A 26,701-nucleotide genomic window follows, 5' to 3' on the forward strand; every position below is an offset into this window, starting at 1 on the left:
GGCCTCCAAAGTGCTTGGATTACAGGCGTGAGCCACCGCGCCTGGCAAAGGCACAGATCTTAAAAAGAAAACAAATTCTTAAATATCCAGTTTCAAACATTCAGCCTACATTTAATACATTAACACAAAAAACCATATATTTGATTCTAGAGCTTAAAATATTGTCAATTATATTCTGGCTTCACAAATTATTTTTGTTTACTTTTTAGATGATCCATGTCTCATGTTGGGATCATTAGGCACCTCCATTTCACAAGAATTACCATCATAATATCAACATAAAATAGCAAAATGCTGGGACAACAGAGGCATATTGAACAAGAATCACTCATTCTCTCTAGAAACTCAGGTCCTAACAAGACAAATTAAAAAGAAATTGGAAGATTCTGTGTGCGAATAAATGACAATTACATACAAACAACAATAAAACACAAACCAGTAGTAACAAAATTTCTTTGCAAGATCGATCTCAATATAAGTAAGGTATTTATTTTTCATGCCATTGTTTTGCTAATAAAGCAAAGATAAAACTGTTGAATATTAGTATCTCAGTCAACCAAATATGACTATATCCCTTCTCACATCTGTTCACATATGAGGCCCAGGTTCATCCATGATGTGACAGAGGAACTGGACACTGTAAGTATTCCAAATTATCATTCTACACTGTACTGGATAGAAGCTAAAATGCTTTCAAGGTTTAGAAAATAATTTATAGCCGGGCGCGGTGGCTCAAGCCTGTAATCCCAGCACTTTGGGAGGCCGAGGCAGGTGGATCACGAGGTCGAAAGATCGAGACCATCCTGGTCAACGTGGTGAAACCTCGTCTCTACTAAAAATACAAAAAAACTAGCTGGGCGTGGTGGCGCATGCCTGTAATCCCAGTTACTTAGGAGGCTGAGGCAGGAGAATTGCCTGAGCCCAGGAGGCGGAGGTTGCGGTGAGCCGAGATCACGCCATTGCACTCCAGCCTGGGTAACAAGAGCGAAACTCCGTCTCAAAAAAAAAAAAAAAAAAAAAAAAAAAAGAAAATAGTTTATAGACAGAAGTCTCAGTAATGGGATTAAGATGAAAGTGTAAAAAACCTAGAGGAACACTGGAAAAAAGCAATCAAAACAAAACAAAACATCAACAAGCTGTAAAACTAGTACTTTCCTTAAAATTCTCTACCATTGGGTAATTTCAGAAATGCCTGAGATCTTGCATATATCCTTTACCATAATATACAGTGGATGAATAAATGTATGGAGGATAGTTTTTTAACGTTTGCTACAAAGGAGAAATATAAGCATTAGTACCCAGAAACCTGCTTGTCTCCCTGAAAATTCTGATCAAGTCAGGATTAAAGGCCAATGAAAAGGCATACAGGCATACCCAGCACGCAGATCAGATCATAAATACAGTTTCTCACTAGAAGAATGGGACTCCTTGGGGAAATGGCCTATTCTAGATATCAAGGGTAGGGAATATACAAAGATGAGGCCAGGACATCTTATTGTGCCAAAAAGTAAGGATGCTATCATAAAATATTAGGTTGCATCAAAAGCATACAGGAGCAGACATGAAGGAGCTTTCACTGGCCAAAGACAGAACAGTCTCAGCATCAAAAAGATAATATATGCTACTGATTAAATCACATTGAATCTAAAAACCCATGATACTAAATTATGATATATAATAATTTTATTTCATAATGCATTCTATTTATATATTAAATATATTACTTGTATGATTATGTATTAATATATAATTATAATACATAATTTATTATATATTATTTAATATGTAACCCATTATCTTATATATTAATTATATAAATTATATTAATACATAATGATTTATTTACTCTGAAAATTGGCAATGAAAAGAAAGGATTAAACACATATCCTGGCCAGGCGAGGTGGCTCACGCCTATAATCCCAGCACGCTGGGACGCTGAGACAGGCAGATCGCCTAAAGTCGGGAGTTCGAGACCAGCCTGGCTAGCATGGTGAAACCCTGTCTCTACTAAAAATATAAAAATTGGCTGGGTGTGGTAGCAGGCCCTTGTAATCCCAGCTACTCAGGCAGCTGAAGCAGGAGAATCGCTTGAACCCGGGAGGCAGAGGTTGCAGTGAGCCGAGAGCGTGCCATTGCACTCCAGCCTGGGCAATAGAGCAAGACTCCATTTCAAAATAAATAAATAAATACATACATGCATAAATACATACATAAATAAATATGTATCCTGTCTTTCCCACAAACTGTATTTCAAGATAATTAAATAGCCTTAGTTGATAAGGAAAAGTTATTTTAAGAAGAATTCTAGCTAATCAGTGTGAAGAAATGAGAGTATCAGAAAATCAGCACTTTGTAATCTTTAATGAAATCACTGGTTAAGGCAATAATCATCAATGGATACATTCATTTGATAAAAGATCAGTGGTGAATTTTACAACAGAGATCAGATTTCACCACCTAAACCTACTGGTTAACCTTAGTTAGTAATACTGAAATGGGATAACCCAGTATTGTATACTTGCTGTTGAGAAGCAATATAAAGTATATAGCACCAACTACGAAGTATTATCAAAAAAGCAGAACCTGAATCTAATGGAGCCTCTAGAGCAAACTTCCATTTACAGAAAATATAGAGACACAGCAGACATATTAAATGACACCACCAGAAAACAAACAGATACATTCAGAACGTGGGGCATTCCACAGGACACCGACCCATTTCTGTAACAGAACAATGGCATGAAAACAAAAAGCTGGGGAAGCAGGGGACTGTTCTATATTAAAACAAACAAAAATCAAACGTGATCTAAGGACTTTGTTTAGATTCAGATTTTAACAAACCAAATGCAAAAAAATCATTTTTAGACAATTGAAAAAATGTGACTATGGAGTAGTTTTTAGGTAATACCAAGGCAATAGAGCTAATTTTTAAGATTTGATAATGGCACTGTGGTTTTGTAAGAACAAAGTCCATATTTTTAGATGCACACTGAAGTACACATGGGATTTACTTTTAAATACTTAAAGGAAAAGAAAAAAGGGATGCATAATGCAAATGTGGCAAAATCTTGATAATTATTAAATATGAATGATTACTATATGGAGATTCATTATACTATTCTGTTTTCATGTGTGTTATAAAGTTTTTTAACCATTAGAAAAGGGGGGGTTGGCTGGGCACGGTGGCTCATGCCTGTAATCCTAGCACTTTGAGAGGCTGAGGCGGGTGGATCACAAGGTCAAAAGATCAAGACCATCCTGGCCAACATGGTGAAATCTCATCTCTATTAAAAATACAGATTTATCAGCGCATGGTGGCGTGTGCCTGTAGTCCCACCTACTCAGGAGGCTGAGGCAGGAGAATAGCTTGAACCCGGGAGGCAGAGGTTGCAGTGAGCCAAGATCACACCACTGCACTCCAGCCTGGGTGACAGAGTCAGACTCAGTCTCAAAAAAAAATGAGGGGTTAATCACTACAACCTGGGATATTTACCGTACCTTTCTTTTAAGGAGGGTAAAGTACTTTCACATTAATAATAACAATAGTAGCTAACATTTAATAAACTGATTATGTGCCAGACACTCTAAGCACTTTACATGTATTGACTCATTTAATCTATCTTCCTTAGTTTCATACCATCCAACATCAAGTCTACTTGTTCATTTAATTTACCTGATATACTTGGTCTGTAGTACTGTTCTTTTTAACCCTGACTGTAACCGTTGTTCCATCTGGTAATGCTACTCTCAGCTCTACGTCAGACACACCATTGTAGTTCTGGGGGAAAAGACACAGAGAAGGAATTTATGACTCAGTATATCTTCACTCTCCCTGTAACAAGCTAGCTAGACAATAACCTAAAACATGATAGGAAGTGAGTTCCAATGAAAAAGGAAAAAAGTCAATACATTTACAAGTCATAAAGCTGACTGCAGGGCTACAGCAGAAGTTAACCTTTAAGAGAAGCAGGGAGAAAAGAAATATGTTGAAGCCAATGTGTTCACATTTCAAAACAGAAAACTTGCGTGAAACAGTTTAGGTCAAACACAGATGAGATTTTTGATTCACTTCCCTCTGCCCATTCAGAATTCACAAGTGAGAAGAGAAAATAACTGAAAGCAGTAGTTTCTATGTATATTCTCTGGTATTAATGGCTAGGCATGTGGACTGGATCCAGAGATATCCTAAGTTCCTTTCTGAACCCTGAAATAATCAGAATATTGTTGAAAGAAAAAAATGGATACCTGAGTCTCATCCATTTTTCCTTTCAAAGTTAGCCTGATGTTCAATTTTCTTCTAGCAAAAAGTAAACAATTCTTATTCTCAATTCAAAAGAAATCCTCTTACTGCTTTTGATGATTAACACATTCCTCTAACCTTGTAATTTTTGACCTTGTAATTTTTACTAGAAAGTTATTTCAGAACAAGTCCATTTTCATTTACCACTTTTAAAAAGGTACTATTCATGCCTAAAATGATCATAACCATTGATTTATTGTAAGTCCTTGCCTGTAAGAAATTTATAATCTAGTTGGGAAAATAAGGCATATATATACAAAGTAAGTCGTGGATAACACACTACTGTATTAACATTAAATATTCATTCTTCTATTCAATTAATATTTATTAAGCACCTACAACATGCTTGATACTGTGGTAAGGCACTGGGAATATAAAGATGATCAAGATTTAGCTCTTACCTACAGGTAGCACACACTCTTGTAAGCTAAAACATAAAGCGACAATCTGATTACATGTATAAAAATTAGAGAATGAGATAGCAACAGGTCATCATTGAAAGGAATTAATTGCAAAAATTTTCGGTGGAATGAAAAATTGGTAACAAGTCGTCAGGGATGGCTTCAAAGAGAAAGTGAACGCAGGTCTTAAAGGACAGGTAAGTAGGATACATATAAAAAGGGAGTAGAAAAAATGTAGTCTTTTGGAAAGCTTATGGAAATTTAACCCATAATCAATACCTTTAATTTATTTCCCCCACAAGAAGCCCAGTGGAAAATAGTCACTAAAGGAGGTATTCACCTACCTCATCTGATTCTGATAGGAATTCCTGCATGATGTCACTCTCACCAATTACTCGTATTGAACACACTGTAGAAAACAAAGATAAAATCTGGCATAAGGCCTTAAAATCAAGACTATAAAGTCAAAGACATATCAAAGTTTAAGTTTAAATCATAATGAGGCAGCATACCATACCTGGCATGTAAGATTTTAAGGCATGGCATTCATCTAAATATGATCAGAACAAGGAAATAAAAGAAAATACAAAGATGTAGCTTGCTAAAAATATTAAACATAACCAGAAAAGAGAAATAAAACTTCAGTAAATAGGCTGGGCGTGGTGGCTTATGCCTGTAATCCCAGTACTTTGCGAGGCCGAGGTGGGTGGATCACAGGTCAGGAGATCGAGACCATCCTGGCTAACACGGAGAAGCCCTGTCTCTACTAAAAATACAAAAAATGAGCTGAATATGGTGGCAGACGCCTGTAGTCCCAGCTACTCAGGAGGCTGAGACAGGAGAATCGCTTGAACCCAGGAGGCAGAGGCTGCAGTGAGCCGAGATCACGCCACTGCACTCCAGCCTGGGCGAGACGACAAGACTCTGTCTCAAAGAAAAAAACAAAGTTCAGTAAATGTAAGTTCACAGTCTTGTGTGACTTATGAACAAGCTAGAACAACAGAACATGGAGTAAAGAGGCCGTGGTAGGGAAAGATTCATCAGTAATAAACCAAACATAAAATTGAAATACTTAAGGAAAAATATTTATTTGGCCTAAAAACAGGCCAGTCAGAGAACCACAGAAATTTAAAGCCATTTTGGGAAAACTGGGGTAGGTAATTAAGAATTCACATCATTTCACCCCACTGACTTTAGCTTCCAAACAACCAAAAAAAAAAAACAGTGGGGGAAGGAAAGGAAGCGGGTTGGTAAGGTAGGTAGCTAATCCTCTAAATTTAAACAACTTAATTTCCTGACACTCTCATGAGAATAGTAAATTAAACTGATGATTTTACTTCATTTGATTTTTTTAAAGCTGTACCTTTTCTCATTTCCCAAGGGCTTTGTTCAGAGAGGCCAGCACATGTTAGAAAAAGCTAAAAACAGACAAGGAAGTTCCACTATCTTCTAGGGGGAAAATGGGTTTCCCCATAGAATAAGGCTCCCTATATGAATGAACCTACCTACAAAAGTTTTTAAAAGATTCAACTAGGTCAGTTAGTTACGGGAAACAGAATGACTAAATATCACGTAAGCCCATTATTCTGCTAAACTAGTATTTTAGAAAAAAACCTATTAAAAAGCTACCAAATTATGTAACTTTATAATGTAGCAAGGAAAGGCCTCTTCCCTGAGCCACAAGATGAGCTATCTTATTGAGGAGATCTGTGTCATCTTCCTCCCTTTCTAGACAAACAAATGTTTCAGCATCCATATCCACAGACTCCTGATGCATCATTTGGAGACAGTGAGATAACAAGTAAATTTTAATATAGGGCCAGGCACAGTGGCTCATGCCTGTAATCCCAGCACTTTGGGAGGCCGAGGCGGGCAGATCACCTGAGGTCATCAAAGTCATTCAAGACCAGTCTGGCCAACATGGAGAAACCCCGTGTGTGCTAAAAATACCAAACATTAGCCAGACATGGCGGTGCTCGCCTGTAGTCCCAGCTACTCGGGAGGCTGAGGCAGGAGAATTGCTTGAATATGGGAGGCAGAGGTTACAGTAGGCCAAGATCATGCCACTGCACTCCAGCCTGGGCAACAGAGCAAGATTCTGTCTCCAAAAAGAAAAAAAAAAAAATTCAAGACAGAAGTATTAGTATCTACCTTTAGCCTGCTTAGAACAAGGGTACTCTAGATTACCTACAACTCAGCAAACCTATCTATAAATACCTGTAAAATAAATAAAGTTTTCATGTAGGATACACCAGTGAGCCAAGAATCATTTTAATAAAAATGTCTTAAATATTAAAAATGCCTTAATATCGCCCACTTAGTTCTCAAATCAATTCAGCATATTGCTGAGTCTACTATGTGTTTGCTGGCAGATAATATAAACCTAAAAACAAAAGTCCATTAGGGATCACCAAATGCATCAAAAACTAAATTTTCATTTTTCTGTTAAGTTAAGCATTCAACAAACCAATGAAACAGGCTACTGATCACTGTACTGGACATTTCAGTCTTCCTTCAAAGCTCCAGATCATTCAATACTTACCGTCAGAAACCTGACTTATATTCACTATTCAGTTTCAGCAAATTCGGCCATGCAGTTTAAAAGTTACGTATCTAGAACCTACGTCTACTCAGTATACTAGGGTTTGATAGTTTGGCTTACCTTTTTCTAGATATTCTTCCAATCCCCGACGTCGGGCATCTAATTGTTGTTCTGATAATGAAAATGGCCACTTCCCTGGGAGTCGGGGAAATGTAAAGTTGGCAAACTCTCTCTTCAGGTTCTGGTGTAGGATAGCAAACTCCCGGTACCTCTTGGAACACAGCTGCCTCCCTGCCATGTAAACATTGTATACCTGGTGAAGGAGAAGAACAAAAGAAATGCAGACTCACTACAAATTAAATCACAGAATCATCTAGTCAGGCTTAGACTGATATTGGTTAGTGCATTCTGCTATGTACTTAAGCAGAAAAAACCACTTAAGGCTGGGCGCGGTGGCTCAAGCCTGTAGTCCCAGCACTTTGGGAGGCCGAGGCGGGTGGATCACGAGGTCAGGAGATCGAGACCATCCTGGTCAACATGGTGAAACCCCGTCTCTACTAAAAATACAAAAAATTAGCTGGGCATGGTGGCTCGTGCCTGTAATCCCAGCTGAGGCAGGAGAATTGCCTGAACCCAGGAGGCGGAGGTTGCGGTGAGCCGAGATCGCGCCATTGCACTCCAGCCTGGGTAACAAGAGCGAAACTCCGTCTCAAAAAAAAAAAAAAAACAAAACCACTTAAAAGTAAGACTTACTTTTGACAGACATGTATAAAGTTATATGTATAAAAAAGAACTATCCCCTTTTCAAAAGGAGCATGATCTTGTTTTTGTTTTTTGTTTTGAGATGGAGTCTCACTCTGTTGCCTAGGCTGGAATGCAGTGACCAATCTTGGCTCACTGCAACCTCTGCCTCCCAGGTTCAAGCGATTCTCCTGCCTCAGCCTCCCAAATAGCTGGAATTACAGGCATACACCATCACACTTGGCTAATTATTGTATTTTCAGTAGAGAAGATGTTTCACTTGTTGGTCAGGCTGGTCTGGAACTCTTGACCTCAGGTGATCTGCCCACCTTGAATAATCACACCCAGCAGGAGGAGCATGATCTTATTTTTGCTATTAAAATGACCTCTAGCATACTTTTAAATATCTTCAAAGGCAATTATCAATGTTAAGAGTGGATTTCATTTTCAGAAAGTTAAAAGTCATTTGAAGCCCATGTGGTAAATACCGTGAATGAACAAGCAAGCAAATTTGAAGGGAGATGAAAACCCAGGGTTGATTATAAAGCAATGTAACTGATATTTGTGTGTGGCCTAACCTGGCTCTTAAGTTGATTCCAAAGAAAAGGCCTAAAAATGATTTAATCAGGCTGGGCACGGTGGCTCACATCTGTCATTCCAGCGTACTATGGGAGGCTGAGGCAGGCAGATCACTTGAGTCCAGGAGTTCAAGACCAGCCTGGGCAAAATGGCAAAACCTGTCACTACAAAAACAACAACAACAACAACAAAAATTTAGCTGGGCATGGTGGCATACACCTGTAGTCCAGGAGGCTGAGGTGGGAGGACTGCTTGAGCCAGAAGGCTGAGGTTGCAGTGAGCCACAATCGTGCTACAGACTGTGGACAACAGAAAGAGACCCCATTTCAAAAAAACAAAATAAAATGATTTAAGCAACAGTGGAATTTTTGTTAGGAAACAGATAATGTGAAAAGCAAAATAAAAGATAAGCTAAGACCTTGATAATAATTTAATTCAAACCATATAGTCTCTGCCTCTATCCCACATCCCTATATCCTTGCTTCCCTGACCCCAAAAAGTTATCATATCCAACCATGTTCATGATTCCCTTACTTTTTATGTTTTTTTTGCGTTTATATATAATCCTTAAATTTTTATTTTTATTTTAATTTAATTTAATTTTGTTTTATTTTATTGTATTTTTGAGACAGAGTCTCGCTCTTGTTGCCCAGGCTGGAGGGCAGTGGCGCAATTGTGGCTCAATGCAACCTCTGCCTCCTGGGTTCAAGTGATTCTCCAGCCTCAGTCTCCCAAGTAGCTGGGACTACAGGTACGCAACACCACGCCCAGCTAATTTTTGTATTTTTAGTAGCGACAGGGTTTCACCATGTTGGCCAGGCTGGTCTCAAACTCCTGACCTCGGTTGATCTGCCCACCTTGGCCTCCCAAAGTGCTGGGATTACAGGCGTGAGCCAACGCACCCAGCCTTTTAATTTTAAAGGATATTTTGGTTTAATAAAAATAGAGTATCAAAATGAATGAGACTTTAAAGCACTTACTTTTTTCACTTAATATTATACTATGGTCTCATCACAACATTATGTCTTTGGGGTTTACTCTGCTGCATACAGCATTTTGTTGTTGTGTGAACATACCATAGTTGCTCATTTGTTTGTTTGTTTTAAATCTGTTCTCCCACTCATGAGTATTTGGGTTGTTTCTGGATTTTAGCTACTGTGAATAATGCTGCTATTAACATTTGTATACATGCCTCCTGTTGTAGATGCAAAAGATATTCCTCTGAGTATATCTTCTGAGCATAACCCTAAGTGAACTGCAGTTATATGCATATTCAACCTCATGGGATAATGCAAAATGTAAGCTAAAGTGGTTGCACCAATTTGTTCTCTTTCAGCAATATATAAAAAGATCCTCTTAATTGTGCTAATGGAATTGGTGTGAAAAGATTTCTTACTATGATCCTAATTTACTTTCCCTAATTACTAATAATGTTGAATGTCTCTTCATATACTTATTGACCATGTGAGTATCATTTCTTGTTAAGTACCTACTTAGGCGTTTTGCCTACCTTCATGCTAAGTTTTTGTGCTTTTCTTATTGATTTATGGAGTTCTTTATATATTCTTGACACTATCTGTTTCATTGGGTGTATTGTGAATATCTTCTTCCACTTTGTCACTTTATTTGAGATTTTTTTGAATTCTACAAAGAATCCAATTTATCAATCTTTTTATAACCATTTTATTTAAGGTTTTTTGAATTCTAGAAAGAGTCCAATTTATCAATTTTTTTTAATAACCAACACTTTTTGTATCTCAAGAAACTGATTCCAAGATCTATAAGCTATTCACCAATATTTTCTTTTCTTTTCTTTTTTTTTTTTTTTTTGAGACGGAGTTTCGCTCTTGTTACCCAGGCTGGAGTGCAATGGCGCGACCTCGGCTCACTGCAACCTCCGCCTCCTGGGTTCAGGCAATTCTCCTGTCTCAGCCTCCTGAGTAGCTTGGATTACAGGCATATGCCACCATGCCCAGCTACTTTTTTTTGTATTTTTAGTAGAGACGGGGTTTCACCATGTTGACCAGGATGGTCTCGATCTCTTGACCTCGTGATCCACCCGCCTCAGCCTCCCAAAGTGCTGGGATTACAGGCTTGAGCCACCGTGCCCGGCCACAATATTTTCTATTAAGAGCTTTTAATTTTTTGTTTTGTCATTTAAGTCCTTAATCCATCTGGAATTTATTCCTCTACATAATAAGAAGTAGAGTTTCATTGGTATTTCTTTTAAAGCCAAGAATATTTAAAATCAACTTTTAATCAAATTATCCCTAAATAAAAATATCCTTTTACAGAACAATCTGTGGACTTCCAGGTGGTCTGTAATTAACCTCCCATTAAATACAACTAGAAAACTAGACACAACATAGGAAACAACTATTTTTAGTCCTGGACAACAGACAGCTAAGAACTGTGATCCCTGAGAAAAGGGAAGCAAACAAGATGAGCGCTGGTATCATCTCAGCTTTCTGCCTGGAGGTAACTCCCAAACTGCAGCTGAATAGTTTGGCAACTTCACTGAGTTGAATAAACAAAGACTGAAGTTCAAGGAGCCCAAAGCAGCTAGAATTTGCAGGGCTTAGCATGCAAGAGGGAGCTAAAGCCAAGACACAGCTCCAGAAATCTGTATTAAGTCCCCTTGAATTTTGACTTAATAACAATCTAAGGAAAGAACTATTATCAGTGGGGAGTGGTAAATAAACAATTCCCAGAGTTCACACGGGTTATGGAATCATTCAACTTCCCTTGAGCCAGAATAAAGAGACCTCCCTAAATCTGCATGGAATTCAGAAGGAACTCAAAAAGACCATGCTTTAGAAGTTAAGCTAAATTAGTTCTAGAGTAAAAGGTACTCTAAACTACTCAAAAAGAGCTTAAAAGCAAAGCTAAAAAGGATCAAAGTAATTTGTAAGTAACTTAACCGTATGCCAGAAAAAAAAAAAGAAATCCAACACTCTACTCTTTAAAGAAATATAACAAAATCTAGCACCCAGTAACTCTGCATTCACAATATCCAACATCCAATCAAAAATTACTAGACATATAAAGAAGCATGAAAATTTGACCTATAACCAGGATAAAAATCAAGTCAGTAGAAACAGGCTCAGAAGTTACCAAGACAAAAGACAAGGACATTAAGCAGCTATCATGTATTAAGAAGTGTATTAAAGGCCGGGCGCGGTGGCTCAAGCCTGTAATTCCAGCACTTTGGGAGGCCGAGGCAGGTGGATCACAAGGTCGAGAGATCGAGACCAACCTGGTCAACATGGTGAAACCTCGTCTCTACTAAAAATACAAAAAATTAGCTGGGCATGGTGGTGCGTGCCTGTAATCCCAGCTACTCAGGAGGCTAAGGCAGGAGAATTGCCTGAACCCAGGAGGCGGAGGTTGCAGTGAGCCGAGATTGCGCCATTGCACTTCAGCCTGGGTAACAAGAGCGAAACTCCGTCTCAAAAAAAAAAAAAAGAAGTATATTAAAAAGTGGGATCTGTAAGAGGTAACTAGACTATAATGGCAAAACTCTCATGATTAATGTCATTATTGAGGCAGTGTGTTATTTACCTGAGGAGTTTGGTCCCCCTTTTCTGTCTCACATGCACCTCCTCACCATGGAATTCCTTCCTCCACGTTATAACACAACAAAAAGGCCTTCACCAGATGTGGCCCCTTGATATTAGACTTCCCAGGCTCTAGAACTGTGAGCCAAATAAATCTCTTTTCTTTATAAATTACCTACAATCTGTGTTATTCTGCTAAAGCAGCAAAATCAGGCTAAGACAGGCAGTAAATCCTCTCATCTATAGGGCACAGGTAAAGATCCACTTCTTCTGGGAAAGGAGTAAAAGTAAAATACTCTCTACTCCTGGGGAGAGGCAGGAAACCATATTAGGCCCAGGTTCCTATACTGTCACCAAGCAGAGATCTGCTATAGTTGAGGGAGGGACAGGAAACTCTTTCCCAAGACTAACCACAGATACAAGGCAGAGTTTGGCTGCAATAAGAAGGAAGGGCAAAAGAACTAAGACACAGAGACGCAGACTCTGCTTAAGCCTAAGGTTGAACCACGCATCTACCTCCACATGAGTCTAGCCCAAGTAAAAAGCAAGAGCAGGCTCCTGGTAGCAGAGGGGTAAGAAAGTAAAGAGAGAATTTGTCTGTGGTACTGGTATGCACAGGTGGTTGAAAGCTTGAGGACAAAACACTGAAAAAACCTTCCAGGCTGGGCACAGTGGCTCATGTCTAGAATCCCAGCACTTTGGGAGGCCAAGGCAGGAGGATCACTTGAGCCCAGGAGTTTGAGAATAGCTTGGGCAAAATAGTGGAACCCTGTCTCTACAAAAAGTAGAAAAATAAAAATAAATAAAAAATAAATAAGCTAGGTGTGGTGGTGTGTGCTTGTGGTCCCAGCTATTTGGTAGCCTGAGGCAGGAGGAATGCTTAAGCCCAGAATTCAAGACTGCAGAGAGCCATTATTGTACAACTGCACTCCAGTCTGAGTAACAAAGTGAGACCTTGTCTAAAAATAACCCCCAAAAACAAAACAAAAAATAAATATTTAAAAACCTTCAGGACCCCAGCACAAGGAAATAGCAACCCATTGCTAGAGAAACTTGAGGTCTATAGCACAGTAAAGGTAATGATAGCCATAACAAAATCCAAACCCAGCTTAACTGACTAAATTCCGTAACAGAAGAGTATTGTCCATTTCCAAGTTCAAACACTATTTTACTTCGGTCATCTCTACTATTATTCTACACATGACGCTTGGCATTCAGTTAAATATTACAGGACAAAAATGCAAGAAAAAAAATAAAACCCAACATTATGTGAAGAGATAAAACAGTCTCAGAGATGACCCAGACGTTGAAATTATCAGGCAGTATATTACTAGACTAACAGTGATTAATATGCTAAATTAAAGATCTCATGCAAAAGGAAAAGGCGAAAATATACAAACAGATGCGAATTGGGGAATTTCAGCAGGTTGAAAATTACAAGCAAGTATCAAACGGAAGTGACAGAAATACAAGGAATGGCATCAGAGATGAAGAGTTCCCCTAACAGTCTCATCAGCAGACTGGACACAGCTGAGGGAAAAAAAAAATCAGCAAACTTAATGACAGGTCAATAAAAATGGTCTAAATGGAAATGAGAAAAGAAAGAACTAAAATAGAATAAAACACCCAAAAGCACTAGGACAATATCAAACAGTGTAAAACAGAGGTAACTAGAACCTCCAAAAAGACGAGAGAAAAGAATGGGCTGAAAAAGTATCTGAAAACATACTGGCTAATAGTTTTCAAAAAAATAATAAAAGATATTAAACCACAAATTCCTCAAGCAGGATAAATAAGAAACAACCACCTAGACACATAAAAATGAAACTTTGAAAACCAAAGGTAAGGAGAAAACACTGGGGGTGAGGAGCAGTGGTTCATGCCTGTAATCCCAGAACTTTGGAAGTCTGAGGAAGGAAGACTGCTTGAGGCTGGGAGTGTGACAACTGCCTGGGGAACACAGCAAGACCCCTCCTCTACTAAAAATTTTTTAAATTAGGTGGCCAGGCATGGTAGCTGACACCTGTAATCCCAGCATTTTGGGAAGCTGAGACGGCCAGATCACTTGAGGCCAGAAGTTTGAGACCAGCCTGATCAACATGGTGAAACTTCGTCTCTACTAAAAATACAAAAATTAGCTGAGTGATGGTGCACACCTGTAGTTCCAGCTACTTGGAAGGCTGAGGCAGAAGAATTGCTTGAACCCAAGAGGCAGAGGTTGCAGTGAGCCAAGATGGTGCCACTGAACTCCAGCCTGGACGACAGAGTGAAACCCCATCTCAAAAAATATTAATTAATTAAATTAAATATAAAAATTAGACAGGAATAGTAGCACATGCCTGTAGTCCCAGCTACTTGGAAGGCTGAGCCAGGAGAATCACTTGAGCCCAGGACGTCAAGGCTGCAGTGGGCTATGATCACAGACACTGCACTCCAGCCTGGATGACTGAGTGAGACCCTGTCTCTGTTTTTTTAAGAGAGAGAAAAAAGAGCTGGGTACAGTGGTTCACACCTGTAATCCCAATACTTTGGGAGGCTGAGGCAGGTAGATCACCTGAAGTCAGGAATTCGAGAGCAGCCTGGCCAATACTGTGAAACCCCTCTACTAAAAATACAAAAAATTAGCTGGGCATGGTAGCAGGTGCCTGTAATCCTAGCTACTAGGGAGGCTGAGGCAGGAGAATCACTTGAACCCGGGAGGTGGAGGTTGCAGTGAGCTGGGCTCACACCATTGCACTCACTCCAGCCTGCACAAAAAGAGCAAAACTCTGTCTCAAAAAAAAAAAAAAAAGAGAGAGAGAGAGAGAAAACTTTGAAGGTAGCCAGAGAGGTTAAAACTTTCCACAGAAAAGACCAAAAACTAAAACAAGCAGGCATCTCACAGAAACTATGAAAACCAGAAGACTGGAGAGATTTTTTTTTTTTCTTTTTTTTTTTGAGACAGAGTTTCACTCTTGTTACCCAGGCTGGAGTGCAATGGCGCGATCTCGGCTCACCGCAACCTCCACCTCCTCGGTTCAGGCAATTCTCCTGTCTCAGCCTCCTGAGTAGCTGGGATTACAGGCACGTGCCACCATGCCCAGCTAATTTTTTGTATTTTTAGTAGAGAAGGGGTTTCACTATGTTGACCGGGATGGTCTTGATCTCTTGACCTCGTGATCCACCCGCCTCGGCCTCCCAAAGTGCTGGGATTACAGGCTTGAGCCACCGCGCCCGGACGATTTTTTTTTTTTTAATTGAGTCAGTCTCACTCTGTCTCCCAGGCTGGAGTACAATGGTGTGACCACAGCTCACTGCGGCCTCAACCTTCTAGGTTCAAGTGATCCTCCTGCCTCAGCCTCCCAAGTAGCTGGGACTACAGGCATTGTGCCACAACACCCAGCTAATTTTTTATTTTCTGTAGAGACAGTCTCACTATGTCATCCAGGGTTGTCTCAAGCTCCTGGCCTCAAACAATCTTGCTCCCTCAGCCTCCCAAAGTGCTGGAATTACAATAGAGTGATTTTTTTTAAGTACTAAAAGAAAAAAACTATCAACTCAGCATTCTATGCCCTGAAAAAATCTTCCGAACATAAAGGTGAAATTAAGCCTTTATCACATCAACAAAAGCTAAGAGAATTCACTGCCAACAGACCTGCACTATTAATGCAAGAAATATTAATGCAAGTTCTTCAAGCAGAGGGAATCTAATGCCAGACAGAAACTGGATTTACACAAAGGAATAAAGTGCATAAGAAAAGGTAAATATGGGCCAGGTATGGTGGCTCACACCTGTAATCTCAGCACTTTGGGAGGCCAAGGCGGGCAGATCACCTGAGGTCAGGAGTTCAAGACCATCCTGACAAACGTGGAGAAATCCCGTCTCTACTAAAAAATTAGCCGGGCCGGGCGCGGTGGCTCACAAGGTCAAGAGATCGAGACCATCCCAGTCAACATGGTGAAACCCCGTCTCTACTAAAAATACAAAAAATTAGCTGGGTATGGTGGCGCGTGCCTGTAGTCCCAGCTACTCAGGAGGCTGAGGCAGGAGAATTGCTTGAACCCAGGAGACGGAGGTTGCGGTGAGCCGAGATCACGCCATTGCACTCCAGCCTGGGTAACAAGAGCGAAACTCCGTCTCAAAAAAAAAAAAAAAAAAAAATTAGCCGGGCATGGTGGCGCATGCCTGTAATTCCAGCTACTTGGGAGGCTGAGGCAGGAGAATCGCTTGAACCCAGGAGGTGGAGGTTGTGGTAAGCTGAGATCGAGCCATTGCACTCTAGCTTGGGCAACAAGAGTGAAACTCCTTCTCAGAAGAAAAAAAGAAAAGAAACCCAGTTTAATCATAAGTTATAAATAGGCTAAATGGAAAAGATAGCAACAAAAACAATAACCAAAAGAAAGGTGATATGGCTATTAGTGGCTATATGTTAATATGAGAGAAAGTCTTCAGAAAAGAGAATATTACCAGGGATAAAAAGAGATATAGATAGAGATTTATAATATATAAAGAGATAAATAATCTTAAAGGAATCAGTTCATCAAGACATAATATTATACATAAAGAAAAACCAGATGGAACTCCATTTCAAGTAGTACATACACTTCCTGTAGACCAGCCCTTCCACTAAAACACTACAAAAAATGCAAAAACAATTATCTGAGGAGTCTGAATTACATATTAAAAGCAGGCCGACTGTGGGGGGATCTCAAAACGTAGAGCAATGATCGGTACAGGACCAGGGACATTCCTGCATTTAGAGGGTTTTGGTCTGCTTATGAGCATTAGTTAAAAAATAGCACAATTTAAGTAACTAAAACTCAGAACCTGACATCTTTCTGGCTCAGACATATAGGGAAAAGACTCTAGGTAGGCATGGTTGCTACCAGAGTGAATGGAGAATTCAAGACTAGAGCAATCCAGAGAAGGTGATTCCTTAATTCTACGAATGAACACCACATGTATCTCAGACTAATCCCTTCCTGAATGTATACAGATTCAAAGTAGCACAGCAAAGACTGAAAGAATTAAACAGATTTGAAGTATTACCCACAGAAGGAGACACAGCTTACAGCTTACTGCCAGCTAAAACAAAAACATCAATACTTCTCAGAGAATATTACAGAACCCAGAGTCCACACAATGTAACATTCATAATATCCCAAGATATAATCCAAAATGACTCAACAGACAAAGAACCAGGAGGATGTAACTCATTCTCAAGGGAAAAAACATTTAATAGAAGCCAATCTCAAAATGACACAAACGTTCAGAAATGATGAACATAATGAACAGATCAATAAAACGGAATAAAGAGTTCAGAAACAGAACCACACAGTCAATTGATTATCCACAATGATGTCAAGATATTTCAATGGGGAAATAATTTTCTTTTCAACACAGGTTGCTGACACTGGATATCCATATAAAAACAAAATCAAAAACAAAACCTTGACCTGGTCAGGCACAGTGGCTCACTCCTGTAATCCCAGCACTTTGGGAGGCTGAGGCGGGTGGATCACTTGAGGTCAGGAGTTCGAGACCAGCCTGGCCAAGATGGCAAAACCTCGTCTCTATTAAAAATACAAAAATTAGCCGGGTGTGGTGGTGCATGCCTGTAATCCCAGCTACTCAGGGGGCTGGGAATCACTTGAACCCAGGAGGCGGAGGCTACAGTGAGCCAAGATCTCGCCACTGCACTCCAGCCTGGCTGACACTGGGGGGAAAAAAACTTGACCTTTATATATCACAATATAAAAAAAAAAAAAACACAACAACAAAATCCCTGAAAGTGGATCACAGACCTAAACATAGGAGTAAAAACTATGGTACAGTCACTATGGAAAACAGTTTGGCAGTTCCTCAAAAGGTTAAACCTAAAGAGTGACCATATAATCCAACAGTTGTATTCCTAGGTATGTATCCAGGATAAATGAAAACATACATCTAGACAGAAACGTGTAACGCAAATACCCATAATAGCATTATTCATAATAGTCAAAAGTGGAAAGAACTCAAATGTCCATCGACTGAAGAATGGATAAATAAAAGTGTTATATCTATATAATGGAATGTGAAAATGAAGTACTGATGCATGCCACACTTAGATAAGCCTCAAAAACATTATGCCAAGAAGCCCGTCACAAAAAAAAAAAAAACCCCATGATTTCATTTCTATGAAATGTCCAGAATACGCAAATCTATAAGACAGAGGATAGATTAGCGCTTGCCTAGAATTGGAGGGGATGGGAGGTTTGGGGAATGATGGCTACAGGGAATGAGGTTCTTTTTGAGGTGATGAAAATGTCATAAATTTGTTTTATATTTCCAAAGTGCTAACTTTGAGTCATAAGGCATGTAAGAAGTTGAAATCAAGGTCACATCCTAAAAGCAGAACAGACTGGATGTTGAACACTTTTGGGAATTACCTAAAACTTCAGGAACTTGAGAAAAGGAATGAAACTTCTAATTGTACTTTTATTAACTTATTTATTCTTTTTTTTTTTTTTTTTTTTTTTTTTGAGACGAAGTCTCACTCTGTTGCCCAGGCTGGAGTGCAGTGGTGTGATCTCAACTCACTGCAACCTCTGCCTCCCAGGTTCCATTCTATGAACATACTATAAATTGGCCAGGCATAGTGGCTCACCCCCTGTAATCCCGGCACTTGCGGAGACTGAGGCAGGTGGATCATGAGGTCAGGAGTTTGAGACCAGCCTGGCCAATGTGGTGAAACTCCATCTCTACTAAAAATACAAAAACTAGCTGGGCACAGTGGCATGCGCCTGTAGTCCCACTCAGGAGGGTGAAGCAGGAGAATCACTTAAACCCTACAGTGAGCCAAGATAGCGCCACTGCACTCCAGCCTGGGCGAAAGGGCAAGATTCCATCTCAAAAATAAAATAAAATTAAAATTAAAAATCAAGTTCTTGGGCCGGGCGCGGTGGCTCAAGCCTGTAATCCCAGCACTTTGGGAGGCCGAGGCGGGTGGATCACGAGGTCAAGAGATCGAGACCATCCTGGTCAACATGGTGAAACCCCGTCTCTACTAAAAATACAAAAAATTAGCTGGGCACGGTGGCACATGCCTGTAATCCCAGCTACTCAGGAGGCTGAGACAGGAGAATTGCCTGAACCCAGGAGGCGGAAGTTGCGGTGAGTCGAGATCGCGCCATTGCACTCCAGCCTGGGTAACAAGAGCGAAACTCCGTCTCAAAAAAAAAAAAAAAAAAAAAAAAAAAAAAAATCAAGTTCTTACAAAAAAAAGATAGTTAAAACTATAAAACTTCTGTAAGAAAACATAAAAGACTGGTGTCTTTGGGTTAGGTAGATTTCTTAGACACAAAAAGGCATTATCCATAAATTTACAAACTGATAAACTAGACTTTATCAAAATTTAAAACTTCTGTTGTTTGAAAGGTACTTTTTTAAAAAATGAAAAGGCAAGTCACAAACTGAAAGAAACATTTACAAAACATCTGTCTAAGTCCTTTTTTTGTTTGTTTTTGAGACAGAGTTTCACCCTTGTTGCCCACGCTGGAGTCCATGGTATCATCTCAGTTGACTGCAACCTCCACCTCCTGAAGTTCAAGTGATTCTCCTGCCTCAGCCTCCCAAGTAGCTGGGACCACAGGCTCCTGCCACCACACCTGACTAATTTTTGTATTTTAGTAGAGATGGGGTTTCACCATGTTGGCCAGGCTGGTCTTGAACTCCTGACCTCAGGTGATCTGTCCACCTTGACCTCCCAAAGTGCTGGGATTACAGGCAAGAGCCACTGTGCCCCGTTTATCTAAGTCCTTTTTCAAGCTACTGGAAAACATATCATTCATTCATACACATGCACACATACACACACACACACACACACACACACACACACACACACACGCGCGCGCACGCGTATGGTAAAGGACTTATAGAGCCCAAATATATAAAGAATCCATCCCTACAACAAAATAATAAGACAAACAACCCAATTTTTTAAATGGGCAAAAGAATTAAACAGCTACTACTTAATCAATGAAGACACCATTAAACACACAAAAATCCGCTCATCATCATGAGTCATTAGGTAAATGCAAATTAAAACCATGGTAAGATACCATTATGTCCATGAGAATGGCTAGAATTAAAAAGACTGAAAATATCAAGAGGTTATGGAGCCACTGGAACTCTCTCCTGCATGTGAGAGTGTAAAACTGGTATAGACACTTTGGAAAACAGTTTGGCAGTTTTTTAAGGTTAAACTTACACCTTTTTTTTTTGAGGCAGAGTCTCACTCCATCACCAGGCTGGAGTGCAGTGGCATGACCTCGGCTCACTGCAACCTCCACCTCCCGGGTTCAAGCAATTCTCCTGCCTCAGCCTCCCAAGTAGCTGGGACTACAGGCACGCATCACCACACCCAGCTAATTTTTGTATTTTTAGTAGAGACAGGGTTTCACTATGTTGGCCAGGATGGTCTCGATCTCTTGACCTCGTGATCCGCCCGCCTTGGCCTCCCAAAGCGCTGGGATTATCGGCGTGAGTCACCTCGCCCAGCCAGTTAAACTTACACTTACTATAAAACCCTGCAATTCCATTTCTTGGTATGTGCTCAAGAGCAGTTAAAACATGTATCTATATAAAGACCTGTATATTAATATTATTTCACAGCAGCTTTAGTCATACTAGTCCAAAACTGGAAGCAACCCACATGTGCATCAACAATGAAGGGATGAACAAACTGTAGTAAATCTATATAATGGACTACCACTCAGCTACTAAAAAGAGACAACTAGGGCTGGGTGCGGTGGGTCACACCTGTAATCTCAGCACTTTGGAAGGCCAAGGCTGGCGGATCACGAGGTCAGGAGATTGAGATCATCCTGGCAAACATGGTGAAACCCCGGCTCTACCAAATATAAAAAAAATTAGCTGGGCATGGCAGTGCACACCTATTGTCCTGGCTACTCAGGAGGCTGAGCCAGGAGCATCACCTGAACCCGGGAGGCGGAGGTTGCAGTGAGCCAAGATCATGCCACTGCGCTCGAGCCTAAACAATAGAATGAGACTCTGTCTCAACAAAAAAAAAAGGGGGACAAATCAAATATTTGCTATAAATAACAATGTATACCCATCTTAAGGACTACACTAACTGAACAAAGCCAGATACAAGAGAGTACATACAATATGATTCCATTTATTTGACATTCTGGAAAAGGTAAAACATGGTGACAGTAAGCTGATCCGTGGTTGACAACGGCAGTGGTAAGGGGTGAGGACTGACTGCAAAGGGAATGAGGGAACTTTTGGGGGTATGAAAATGTTTTAAATCTTCATTGTGGTGGTGGTGGTTACAAGACTATGTACACTTGTCAAACTTGTAAAAGTGGACACTTAACATGGGTGAATGTTAATACAAGTAAACTATGTTCAATAAAGTTGATTTTAAAAGTACAATTAGCGGGCTGAGTGCGGTGGCTCACGTCTGTAATCCCAGAACTTTGGGAGACTGAGGTGGGCAGATCACCTGAGGTCAGGAGTTCGAGACTAGCCTGGCCAACTTGGTGAAATCCCATCTCTACTAAAAATACACAACTTAGCCGTGTGTGGTGGCACGTGCCTGTAATCCCAGCTACTTGGGAGGCTGAGGCAGGAGAACTGTTTGAACCCAGGAGGTGGAGGTTGCGGTGAGCCAAGATCATACCACTGCACTCCAATGTGGGGGACAGAGCAAGACTTCATCTCAAAAAAATAAAAATAAAAATAAATAAAGGTACAATTAGTAAATAGTATCATTCCTTTTCTCAAGTTCCCAAGTTTTTAGGTAATTCCCAAAAGGCCTCAACATCCGATCTGCTCTACTTTGAGGACATGACCTTGATTTCAACTTCTTACATGCTTATGACTCAAAGTTAGCACTTTTGAAACATAAACTCTAAATTCTGTTACAGAAGTCCATGCTGAAATAAAACCTATATGCTATCATCTACAGCTAAATTACAGATGCAAGCAAGCATTATTTGATCCTCTGCAACTTTCTAGCTTCCTTGCCTTTCTTATCTCTTCACTAAAAAAGAATTTACCGTAAATGTAAATGACTACCACAGCTTGTTCCTATGCAGAGGATAAATCTCAGTTTTAGAGACGTACTTTAGTCAACTGTTCAGCTTTAAACACCTGTAGTCTGTTTGCCAGCATCTAACAGAACCCGCTGCATTTTCTGCTAAGAATAATGAACATTTCTCATTACAGCAATACTCCACAAATAATTAAAGGCAAATAAAGCGTATTGCAACCAAGAGAAAAATTAAGTAGACTGAGCTATCCACGGCAATTAGGCTTTGAAGAACAAAGGCATTCAGGAAAGAGTCTAGCACACATCACTAAAAATTCAGGATGGGCTTTCCTGCATAACCACAACAGCAACAGACTGGAAATGTGTGAAACAGCTCATGGGAATTGCATTCAGGAAACTCATGGGAAAAACCACAGTTAATCATTCACACAGATACCTCCAAAGAAAATGAAAAGAACATGATGTGGAAAGAAGAGTAGAGACATCCAAGTTCTGAAATGGGCAAACCTCTCTATTACCCAAATATCTCTGAGGAGCTATCTTTTTAAATTAATCTTGCCCTGTAGCTCCATAGAATCGATAGTAAATAAGAGACTACTATTAGCAAAGAGAAACAGCAACCAACAAAAGAAAGAAAAAAAAAGAAACTAAACAAACAAAAACTCGCACACTGACAACAAACCAGAATGCAAACTTGAAACTAACTGAAAATAAAATGGAATTCTACTTAAGCTGAATAAGCCTCTTCTCCATTACTGTAGTTCACCCCCTGCCGTAAGTCAGGGTCAGTGTCTTTTATTTACGTGTGAACTCATCCTCCTGGCGGACAAACGGACCCAGGTCGCAGTCTTTTATCTACCACTATAATATTTGCATCATTATAAGACTAGAGGAAACAAAAGCTAGCTGTTTGAGGATGGAGTTGGGCTGACACTCACCACAAACTTCTCACCATTCTGCTCCACATGTTTGTATCTGGGGACCGATATGGGCACTGCTTGCTTTTCTGTGTAATCATAAAATGATTGTCCCAACGAGTCGTCACTGGGATCTAGGTTATCTGCCTCATGAGGAGGTACAGATAACACTGTCAAGATCAATTCCTTCTCGCCTGCTCGGATCAGGTCCACCACCTGCTTGTGTGTCGCCCCCTCAACATTCACGTGGTTCCTAAGGGGAAAAAGGGAAAAAGACAATCCCATAAACCAGAAGGGTCCAAACACCTTGTATCTCCACCCTCCTGCCCCCACTCCAGTGTCACACAGTATGAACCATGAAATCAAAGGATTAATTTGGTTCCGGAAAAGCTGTTTATGTTTTTACAGTTTCTAACATGAAAAACTTTGTGAACTTATGACGGGGAAAAAATGGAAAGAGGTGAAAAGACCTCCCCCTCCTCTCTACTAATATCCCACACATAGCTTCAGGAAGCACATGGAAAGGGGGTGAAGCTGAGGAAGAAACAAAGCTTTTTAAGTTAAACAGTCCAATTTCCTCACCCTAACTAAGCATGGACACAATTCATTCAAATGGCGTTTGACAGCCCTGCCACTTGAATTGTACTTTGTCCTTTTTAAACCTCACAGGAATTCTGTTAAAAGAACCTTCACAAAAGACACTCCCTTAATTTGTAAATAGAGACTCAACAGAAGTTAAGACTGAAAATAATTCCTTTACATTTACATCCAATTTCTCTCTCCGTATCTCAAATCAGTCAACTTAATTTTCCTCTATGCCAAGTTTCATTACCTTGGGAGCTAAATGGTATTACTCTTCACACACTAGTTTCCCCTTCAATTAACCTCTCAGGATTCTATCAACTTTTTTCCTGCTCTATGCTACCTCATTTAAAGCCCTGTGTAATCGGTCCAAACTAAAAAATATACACCTCAGGTTAGAGTCGGTCAACCTACTAATTTTCCTTCCTGTTTTACTGTGTACACAAGGCTGAAACAAGGCAAACAAAGTACAAAGTTTAGAAGAAGTATTTTGTCAAGAAAGATGCTGAGTCTCACAAAACTCACTCAGCAAACCAAACTACCTTCCGAGAATGCCAATCCAGGCTGCTATCTCAGCAAAAACCACGGGGCAGCTGGCCTGGAGGCTCCCTCCTACGGCTACCCCAAGAGAGGTAGGAAATACACACCTGACCTCTAATCAATCTAACATTTAAAGCTTATCTACCCTTTAGAGTTAAATTCTTTTTCAGTCCTGTTCTAAACCATTAGGGGTTTTCCTTCCTGAAAATGATGCTAAGTTTAATAACAAGCCTTCCATAAACTTTGCAGTCACTGAAATTGTCTCTGTCAGAGTCTGGTATCTGAAACATCCATTTATATAAACAGAACAGGCAGGAGATCCCCCCCAGCTAGCCTCCTGGGATTTAATTTAGAGTTTAACAATCTAGCCAGTAAATTCAGCACTTCTGACATTTCACATCCTGAAAGTCTAACTTATACACAAAAAATTCAGTAGGCCCTTATCACTGATGGAAACTTGGGCTTTTTATTCAGATCAGTCAGACTTGTGATCAAAAAACATGATCAACACTGATCATATAGCAGGATGGTAAAATGGAAAGAAAATAGGTTTTGGAGCTAGTAACATGAGTTCAAATCCTGATCCTGCCTATTAGTATCAGAATTGGTCTTGACTGAGTTTTAACCTTTCTTAGCCTTGCTTTCCACATCTGTAAATGCAGACAATACTAAGTTCCTAACAGAGATGCTGTGGAGATTAATGTAATAAAACATGTAGGACAATTTCTAAACATTTATATCAGAAGGTTTAAGAAGTAAAGAGGTAGGCCGGGCGTGGTGGCTCACGCCTATAATCCCAGCACTTTGGGAGGCCAAGGCGGGTGGATCACAAGGTCAAGAGATCGAGACCATCCTGGTCAACATGGTGAAACCCCGTCTCTACTAAAAATACAAAACATTAGCTGGGCATGGTGGCGCGTGCCTGTAATCCCAGCTACTCAGGAGGCTGAGGCAGGAGAATTGCTTGAACCCAGGAGGCAGAGGTTGCGGTGAGCCGAGATCGTGCCATTGCACTCCAGCCTGGGCAACAAGAGCGAAACTCCGTCTCAAAAAAAAAAAAAAAAAGAAGTAAAGAGGTACTATGTATATAGATATTGGTTAAAGAAGAAATGGAAGTCTTAAGTTAGGAATTGGCAAAAGATTTTATCTAATTATTTGGCCTCACTAGTTTTGAGAAAATGATTTGATGGTAGAAGAAAAAAATGAAAAACCAAGTTTAGAAATCATCAAATAATTTCATCTATCCCTAGGAACCTTAGCTAACTCATGAATATCCTTTTTTTTTTTTTGAGACGGAGTTTCGCTCTTGTTACCTAGGCTGGAGTGCAATGGCGCGATCTCGGCTCACTGCAACCTCCACCTCCTGGGTTCAGGCAATTCTCCTGCCTCAGCCTCCTGAGTAGCTGGGATTACAGGCACGCGCCACCATGCCCAGCTAATGTTTTGTATTTTTAGTAGAGACGGGGTTTTACCATGTTGACCAGGATGGTCTCGATCTCTTGACTTCATGATCCACCTGCCTCGGCCTCCCAAAGTGCTGGGATTACAGGCTTAAGCCACTGAGCTTTTTTTAACACATTGACAAAAGCTGACACCTTAAAGACTCGACAAAATATTAACATCTTGAACACAGGCTGGGTACGGTACAGTGTGGCTCACACCTGTAATCCCAGGTGTAGTTGCTTTAGTTCAGGAGTTAGACACCAGCCTGGGCAACACGGTGAAACCCCATCTCTATACAAAATATACCAAAATATTAGTCAGGCCTGGTGGCACGTGACTGTAGTCCCTGCTACTCATGAGGCTGAGGTGGGAAGATCACCTGAGCATGGGAGTTTAAGGCCGCAGTGCGCTATGACTGTGCCACCGCACTCCAGCCTGGGTGACAGAGTGAGATCCTGTCTTAAAATAAAATAAAATCTTAAATACTAAAACAAAATTTCTGTTAATACTATCAATTTTGTGAAAGGCACATTTGTGAAAAATAAAAACTGATGCTCAAATCTTACTTTTCAGTTCCCTAACTTTTTTTCCCTTTAAAGAATTTTTTTTTTTTTTTTTATCTAGGGTACTCTGTTGGTAGACTTGGGAGCCACTGGATCTACAAAATTTGTATGTAAAATTGTATTTGTGTGCATATTATGCATTTTTTTTCTGGGGAGTTTCCCTAGCTTTCATCAGCTTCAAAAAGGAGTATATAAACTCCAAAAAGATTGAGAACTATTGCTTTCAATACACACCTCCACTCATTCAGTTTTCAAATCAAAATACATTGTTCCTTGGGTCACTCACAAAAATAAACCCTGAAAATCATCAGAGAAACTTAAGTGAGACTTATACCAAGAGCAACTAGGGTGCAAGGGAGCTCACCTACGTTTCTCTTCTTTATTAGTAAGACCAAGTTTCAAACTGACTATAATTCCAAAAACCTCTTCTAAAAAAAGAGAGGCAAAAACTTCCACTGACATATTCTAAACAGATTTACTAATATTTTATCTGGTT

At 40.0% G+C, this 26,701-nt stretch overlaps 1 protein-coding gene across 5 annotated transcripts in view; it reads right to left on the reverse strand.

The window, feature by feature from the left end:
• The window catches only part of SNX27 (sorting nexin 27), an 85,714-nt gene that overhangs the window by 31,079 nt on the left and 27,934 nt on the right, over positions 1-26,701 (reverse strand). For 3 of the 5 annotated variants that reach the window (XM_039460027.2, XM_039460028.2, XM_074389614.1), the window contains exons 2-5: positions 23,099-23,330; positions 7,364-7,556; positions 5,046-5,110; positions 3,674-3,778 (exon numbers count right to left, since the gene is read on the reverse strand). In XM_039460027.2, the coding sequence (XP_039315961.1) occupies positions 3,674-3,778; positions 5,046-5,110; positions 7,364-7,556; positions 23,099-23,330 (595 nt within the window). The remainder of the gene's footprint in view (positions 1-3,673; positions 3,779-5,045; positions 5,111-7,363; positions 7,557-23,098; positions 23,331-26,701) is intronic. The other 2 variants (XM_074389613.1, XM_074389615.1) reach the window with 1 other exon arrangement.

Source organism: Saimiri boliviensis, chromosome 19 (genome assembly GCF_048565385.1).
Source record: "Saimiri boliviensis isolate mSaiBol1 chromosome 19, mSaiBol1.pri, whole genome shotgun sequence".
NCBI lineage: Eukaryota > Metazoa > Chordata > Mammalia > Primates > Cebidae > Saimiri > Saimiri boliviensis.